The 7,805-nt window shown below is 48.1% G+C and overlaps 1 protein-coding gene and 1 long non-coding RNA gene across 2 annotated transcripts; one reads left to right on the top strand and one right to left on the bottom strand.

Annotated features, from left to right (window-relative positions):
• Positions 1-1,052: 1,052 nt before the first annotated feature.
• On the bottom strand, positions 1,053-2,351 carry LOC135905334 (uncharacterized). Its single transcript, XR_010565386.2, has 3 exons — positions 2,100-2,351; positions 1,881-2,021; positions 1,053-1,154 (listed from the first exon to the last, which is right to left on the bottom strand). It is a non-coding gene; the product is annotated as an uncharacterized lncRNA (long non-coding RNA).
• Positions 2,352-2,565: 214 nt separating this feature from the next.
• LOC135905333 (uncharacterized) lies at positions 2,566-5,209 on the top strand. The gene is made up of 2 exons (XM_065436365.2): positions 2,566-4,240; positions 4,804-5,209. Exons 1-2 carry the CDS (start codon positions 2,801-2,803, stop codon positions 5,104-5,106), a joined length of 1,743 nt encoding a protein of 580 aa, XP_065292437.1. The 5' UTR covers positions 2,566-2,800; the 3' UTR covers positions 5,107-5,209.
• Positions 5,210-7,805: the final 2,596 nt, after the last annotated feature.

Here is a 7,805-nt window from a genome sequence, read left to right as displayed (position 1 = left end):
TGATTTCCGACGCCGGTGGTTGTTTTGGTCGGCGGCGACGCCCCTGACGCACATATACGAACACGCGCACGAACGTACATATAATCACATCACATATAATCACACATATTGACACGTGTACTTGTCTTTATCGGGCGACTCGTTTTGCCGCCTAACAAATGTTATCGCACAGCGCGGGACGCGTCTGCATGTATCCGAACTTTCTGCAAAGTTATCGATCCTTCTATCCGCAGTCTGTTGTCGCCGAACCTTGGGTTATCTGATTTCATCGCTTGACGCGAATGGTGTAGAACGTTGTAGAAGGCATGCGGGTCCCGACGATTAGTCTGGAAAATTCGATGACTACTGTATAAAAGCCGACGCGCTTGACCCGCTGATCAAATTTTCGACGATCGCCGAGCGTGTTCGCCGCTATCGTTGTGCTATAACTGTAGCCTGTTTTGTGGGCACAGGTTCGCCCAATAAAAGTTAGTTTTGTCGTTCACAGTATTGCTACTGTGTTCTTTGACGTCACGACAATGCGACAATATCATACAATCAATCACATATAATTATTTCCATCCCGCGAAATAAAATCCTGACTGCACCCGTGACTCGAACAGCTCAAAAGCTCGTGTGCAAAGGCGCATTATCTCGTAACAAAAAGCACTGCAATATTTTTCAGCATGCATATGAAGTTTTCTCGCGGAGGCCGGAAGGCAAGAAATGTTTTAAAGGGTGTTTAAAGAAAACTTCCCACACGTGTGGTGGACAATCATGTGAGCAAATTTTGGCTGCCGAAGCCAGATGAATGATGATCGTCGCCAAGAGAACTATCGTGTCTGCAGTTATGTGAGTGACCATTAACCGTGACCGCCATTCATACCTAACCGTCGTTGAAAGCAGATGCAGCTTTTCGATATATGCGGTACAGGCACGTAGATTTAAACGCATTTCAAATGTTTACATCCGCACATTTCATGTAAAGCTTAGTTTTACAATTCATACCGCAAACTTAACAGCTGCTTCGTAGCAGCAAATCTGCTAGTGGAAAAAAATTCAAGATTCTGAGCTTCAGGATAAAATTTATTTCGTACATGGGAATGGATGAGCAATGGCTGATGGGAGCAGGTAATGTGACTGCTGGTTCTTGGATCCTTGGAGGGGAGAAGCCACTGGAAATGGAACTAGTTTTCAAGAGTAGCAACAGGTTAACCTTGTTGCACTAATCATACAAAATAGCAAACTTGCAGAGTAGTAATTCACACATTGCAGACCATAATATGACAACATATTCTTCTTTATCTCTCCCTAATACTCAGGTTAATGTACTATAACAGTGCTTAGTAAACGTGCCAAAAAAATTTTACATACCTCACGTCGACTAAGGCTGATCAAGCAAGCATCATGTAGCAGGCGGTAAATACTGAAGTTATCATAGCTGTGTCATAAACCGGAACATTTTAGCTCCGGGTGATGTTTTCGCTTACAACAAAACAATGAACACCAGCACATCAATCGACCTTACATGAAAAATAAGAACGCCGACAAATGAAAACACGCAGAGTGCACAAAAACCAAGATGCAGCGTAAAAATTTGTATCTGCTAGTATTTACTCCTGCTAGAATTTACTCTGTTTTGAACACACTGCTACAGAGCCGCATAGTCAGAGCAATCGTACAAACAACACAGCGAGTTTGTAAGTAAACGTTCTTGCCGTATATGTGCGGCGCGACACAGACATGTCGTTCATTCTTTGTCCCACGTCTGTGTCATGCTACACATATTCACCAAAAATAGCACAAGTGAACAACCTCTCATGCCAGGCGCGCGCATTTCAGTGTTTACAGAAGTGTTACCCGAGATAAATGCTGCTTTAGTGTAAAAGAGCCAAGCTCACCTCTATAAACAAGGTGAATGCGCCTCGCATATCCTGGTCCCTTCGGTGCCGGCCAATCTCGTCCATCCGCTCGGCAAGGCGTAAAAAGCTCTGCCACCTTCCGTGCGACTTGTGCAGTTTCGTGCGCTGCACCCTGTCATACTGGAATGCAAGTGTCAAATTAATGTGTTTCGTATCAATTTACCAAAGTCATCAACTTAATATCGTCGAATACCGTACCTGCAAACCGGAGCCGATCGGTCCAACGCAGCTCGACGGTCGGCTGATTGCAATTTCGATGGATATGACAGAAATGAGTAGGCGTCGCACCCGTGAAGTTGGCTTTTCAGCGACTCAGTTGAACATTTGACGTCACTTTGCACCACGTGATAGCGGTCGGCGAATAGCGATGTGAGCGACGCCGGAAAAGTTATGCGCAACTCTGCTCCCTGCGGGTGCATATATAGAAACACTGAAATCGGCCGCAGGTGCCTGCGGGAGTGTCAGCTCTTTACAATTACAGTATTACTCTGGTTCATATAGCCACACTGATGTTTTGGTCGCGCATGTGCAACCCGTTAAGAGTCTTATCTCGAAGAGTGGATCACGTTCGTGAGCCCCGTATCACCGTGTTCAGACACGGACGAAATAGCACCAACAAAATGGCCATGCGACCGCACTGGCACTCCAGTTCACTATTTTCCGCTTTGAACGAGATTCTTTTCCAGACACGAGTAGATTACTCCGCCGCGTACACTGGAACCATTTCAAGCCATCGGATGGCGTAGATTTTTATTCACCGCTTTAAAAGGGACGGTGGTGTTGCCATATCTCAGCTATCAGCGACTTCACCCTCTGAAACAAGTGCTATATCGCACAATGCTATATGCGTCAGTCCCTCGACCGTTCCTTCAACCACCTCAGTCGTTCCTGTAATTCGAATGGTGAAGTACTCGCTGAACGAGGGACAGCAGAAGGACGCCGAAATGATTGTGCGTCTGCGTGCCAACGAGCGAGCGTGTGCCTTGGAACAGAGGCTGAACGAGGTCGATGCATCAGCGGACGTCCACGAATTGGACCTAACAAATTGCATTTTTGCGGATCCGGACAAACTGTCTGTACTCATCAGCAAATGTACCGGCCTTCGGTACTTACGGTGCGTCGCGTGCTCGCTAAGGTCGAGTGACCTTTTCAGGTTGATTTTTGACTGGCTTCCCAATCTGGTGCAAGTCGAGTTCTCGCTCGTGGCAAGGACGGGGGTAGACTCCGAGGTCAGGGAGGTGCTTGACTTGGTGCCGCGGATCCGCGAATCCCCGGTCAGGAACCTGCGTCGCGCATATGTCGAAGTCGGTGGCTACGAGAATTTCAAACTCCTCTCGCTGCTCGTGCGCTTGTGCCCGAACCTGGCTGAGCTGCGCGTCCACTTGGTGCACGGAGTTTTCTGGAACGCGCTCCTGGAGTGCCGCGACATCCTCCGAGACTACGTTGTTTCGCAAACTTTCGTGTTCACCTCGGAGGTGCCGGCCTCCATTCAGCATGAGCTGACAGTGCCGATCGAGTTAACGAATTGCGCGGCCATCTGCGCCAACGTCAGCTGGGACAGACGGAGCGACTCGTGGAACTGCACTCGATTCATCGACCTCGCACTCTTCAACCAGGATGGCCTCACCCTGCCGTCTCAGATGATCGTGTTTGCCGTCCACGAAGGCAACCTTACACCGGAGTGGATCTATCGAGCCGCCGGCAAACACGTTTGGAGCGAAGTCCGCCAACTGTGTCTCGTGCTATACCCAGCGGAGCGCCATTCCGCCGCCTATCCGACGGCCGGTGGCAATTACCGCCAAAGTCTGCGAGAATTACTGACCGCAGTCCAGCACATCGTCGAACTCAATGTAAGTTCGTTCCACTTCCGCGCTGACAACGACTTTACTGCAATGCTTGAAGAAGTAAGGCTTCCGTCCCTGCGGGCGCTCTGTGCCCCTCCGTGCGGGTTTTGCCACCGATTTGCGTTGCGTCGTTTGGCGCTGAGTTGCCCTAACCTCGAAGACTTGGACGTGCGCTTTGACCGTCAGGGTAGCCTCGCCCGATGTGCCGCCTGCGACGGTGGGTTCTGTACTGAGCCCGAAGAAGATATGGATGGATCCCACGCCAATGGCCCCTTTCTTCGTATTAAGCTCGTCGGGCTGACTCTGAGCGACGTGCCCAGGCTAATCTCGATGTGGTTCCTCGAACACTGCCGAGCTGTTACAGTGCGACTTGCCGACTGTCTCAGTTCCATGTTTTGTGACTACGAGCGTATGGGCGAACTACTCATCGACGCCCGGCCGCGTCACCTCGTGCTTAAGCTTCACTCTCTACCTCTGAGCGAGAACTTTTTTTTGGTGAGTGCATTTGCGCCAGTGCTCTAATCTCACGACGGGAAGTCATGCCGTCCTCAATTTTGACGTATCGAGCTCACCGGAACTGATATTTTCTCTCAAATTTTTTCTATTTCCCATACTGCAGGAGTTCGTAATTTAATGCTCTTAATAACACTTGGCCGAATCTCTGCAGTCGTCTAACGGCACAAGAAACATGAATGGCTTTCTTTCGCTGTTTTCTACCACGGATGCAGCGATGGTTGGTACTTTACTCGTCAATCCGTAAAATTACTTTTTATTTTTCTTCTCGGTGTTTAGTGGTCTTTCTCTTATATTTTCACCACTGCTTATAACCTTTACTTCACACCTGTAAATTCAAGAGTGGAATAATGAATAACTCGCACCTTTGCAGCACGTTCAATGCTGATCCCTTTCTTAACGAAAGAGTAATGAGAATAAATTTCAGCGAATAGCCCTTTCACTTCGAAATGATGGCATAGTGAAGAGCTCTCAGAAGGGGACGTCATGGTGGAAAAAAAACAAAGAAACTCTCGAACTCTCCGAAATGCACTGTTTTGTTGCAGAGCAAGTTAATTCACATCACCAGCCTCCAGTACCTGGCCATTCTTTTGGCGGACCCGATGGCAGAAGACGTGGCAGAAATGTGCGTAAGTACCCTGACTACCAGACTGCCAGACCTGCGGTGCCTCCACGTTCACTACCCAAGCACTTCCGGCGGCACCGAGCAGCGGGTCACATGGATGCGGCAAGAGGGCACTGCAGAGGGTGGCGGCGTGGTTTGCGACCGTCCGTGCTTCCTGTGTTCAACGGCTACCTTCATAGGTCTCATCAAACCGATCAACCGCGACTTTCAGACAGTTTTGTAGCTGAGGGCTGTCGGACCAGTGAAAATTCTCAACATAGGCGAAAGGTTAAACTTACGCTAGTTTATCATTTGCTTATTCATTAAAATGTATTTTCGAATGCCTATGGCATCTTCATGCTTCCTCTTTGTTTTCAGCGCATGTCGCAACGCTTTCATACATTTATATTGAGTATTTTGTCTCTTATATTTTGTTGCTTTTTAAATGCTATTCGGTAGAACTATGTGCGCGTTCTACAGACTCCAGAGAAAGTAAACGGAGCACGCGAGCGGTGGACGGACTGCCTGTTCGTGCTCGACGAAGCACGTGCAAAAAAATAAAATATCTGCGTTGGCAGTGTGATGCAGTTTTTGCCATTGCCTCATAGACGACGCAGGCGAAGCAACGCTTTTTTACAATTATTGGTCCTAAACAAGCCTTTTTGCTTATAGCAGTCAAACATGGTTGGCTAGCACCTCTTCTCAGAGGCGTTTGTTTCCTGACCGTATGGCGTGCTTCACTGACAGGACTTCTGTTCTTCAGGTAAATCTAATATTTTCGTCGAATATTTTCTGCAACTTATTTTTGTACTCTCGAAACAAGCGTGTTAATTGATGGCGACATAGTGCGAGTGGTATACGAGTCTATTCTTAAATGTCGCCGAACCGCGGCGCCACCCCAACGGTATTCCCGGAGACAGTAAGCAAATGGTGATCGTTCATTTTCGAGACAGGGGATTGTTGCTTTGAACCACGAGAAACAAAGATCGGACAGTGACACGTACAGTACGTGCAGGAAACAAACGCCTTTGGAAAGATTTGTTTGCCCGCGGTAAATCGTTGCTGTAAGCGAAAAAGCTCATTCTAGCATCAGTCATTGTACGAAGCGTTGGTTCGCCTTCGCCATCAACGAGGCAATGGTCAAGGGTGCATCGCACGCTCGCCTCGGATTTCTTTTGCGCATGCTTTGTACTACGTGCGGCCACCGGCAGTGCACGATAGGAAGAGCTCGGTCTCTTTTCGCGTGCTCCGTTAAGCATAACACAAGTTGTTGGGTGAGTCAGTACATGCTCATGCAGAAGCAAATACGAGCTCGAGGATTTTAGTACGCAAACAAGGCAGATTACAAGACGTGTGCTCCCTTATAACTAGTTCTTATTCTGGAAGGTACACAACAATATACAATGTTGCCATTCACACATGCGCCCCAGGTGCAATAACTGGGATCGGAAGTGCAGTGATTCAAGATATCTTCGTGGTTACATGCTCAATTATTGGGTCTTACGCGCGGAATCCACGACCTGATTATGAGACACGGTGTAGTGGGAGACTCCATAATAATTCCTACCACCTAGGGTTGTTTAACGTGCACCTAAATTTAAGTACACGGGTGTTTTCGCATTTCGTGCCCATCGAAGTGCGGCCGCCGTGTCCGAGATTTGATCCCGTGGTTACATTTTTATCGTATCCATCGTATCTGAAGTAGCGCTGGCTTCGCATCTACGGCACGAATGACGTGACCGATATCGGTATCGCACATGACACACGGTGATGAGGGAGCGCACCCTCCCCCACTTAGTGTATATATATATACACGGCTGTGGAATAAACAGGGAGGCTTTCCGCTCCCCTTGCTTGGAGCTGTGGCACCGCACGATACAGGGTGTCAGAAGTGGTGTGAACAAGGTAAATATACCTGGTAGCGAAGCTTCCATAGGAGCCCATGCGTTCAAAACATGGCGGTCCATTGCCGGTTCATGGGGCTTAGCGCCATCTGTATGTGGTGGGAACACTTTCGGCGGAAGAAAAAATAACGTGACGCCATGTACGTTAAAAGCAGAAGTGACGTCATTTTGCTTTCGAAGGCGCGAAATTTGTTTTGTTGTTCTTCCTTTGGAGCTATACATTCCAATGCCCCTCCATTCATCTTGATGGGCGTTTCGAGCTTTAAGCGTGGAAAGCGATACAGGAAAAGGTCAGCCGTACGGTTGTTGAAATCGCATCCCTGCACCGAACATACTTTCTTTGGAGGCCGACGAAAGCTTTAGGTGTAGAGTGCTGATCTTATTGTCGGATACCAAGCCCGTCGGCCAGCGCAGTCACACGAAAACAACTACACAATTATCTGGCGGTCGTAACTCACTACTTTTGACTGAACAGATTAAGAAGCAATGAAGCTACCCGCGTCACCAAATTCAGGCAATCTTCGACAAGCAAGAAAGCACAAATTGTGAGAGGGCGTACGTATTTCAACAGGTGATACGAGTGCGCCTTTCTGCCCATTTCAAGACGTGCATTGCACTGCGAGTGATAGTGGCGTCCACGCCCCCTGTAGCAATAGGCGCTGAAAAGAAATGCATTTATTAATAACCAGAAAATTAAACTATTTTCTTAACTCATCACGAATATGTAAAATTGACTAGGAATTTCATTTTCGTTGAATGAATCTAACTGTGTCTAGTTTGAATTAAAAAACGCGTTTTTTTTCCCCCAATGTTTGTTCCCTCCAAACATAGTCGCGCTTCAATCGCTGCTCCCATAACCCCCCATGCTGATGTCGGTGACAACCTGTACTGGACCGCTTTTCGCCCGAAGCTTCGCGACCTATTTCCATCGACCTTGGTGTGAACGCCTACGTCCAGTCTTGGTCAACCGAAGATTATATTACAAGGCCAGCCCCATGGACTTCCTGACGCTACCAGGCCCGCTGAGCTCGGCTGGTTA

This window comes from Dermacentor albipictus, chromosome 3, assembly GCF_038994185.2.
Source record: "Dermacentor albipictus isolate Rhodes 1998 colony chromosome 3, USDA_Dalb.pri_finalv2, whole genome shotgun sequence".
In the NCBI taxonomy this organism is placed as follows: Eukaryota; Metazoa; Arthropoda; class Arachnida; order Ixodida; family Ixodidae; genus Dermacentor; species Dermacentor albipictus.
This window is presented reverse-complemented; position numbering and strand designations above follow the sequence as displayed.

Bases quoted from the DNA above. Each gene is read 5' to 3' on its own strand.
- LOC135905333 (XM_065436365.2), top strand. From the start codon at position 2,801: ATGGTGAAGTACTCGCTGAACGAGGGACAGCAGAAGGACGCCGAAATG. The intron at 4,241-4,803 runs GTGAGTGCATTT...GTTTTGTTGCAG, and splicing joins TGAGCGAGAACTTTTTTTTG to AGCAAGTTAATTCACATCAC.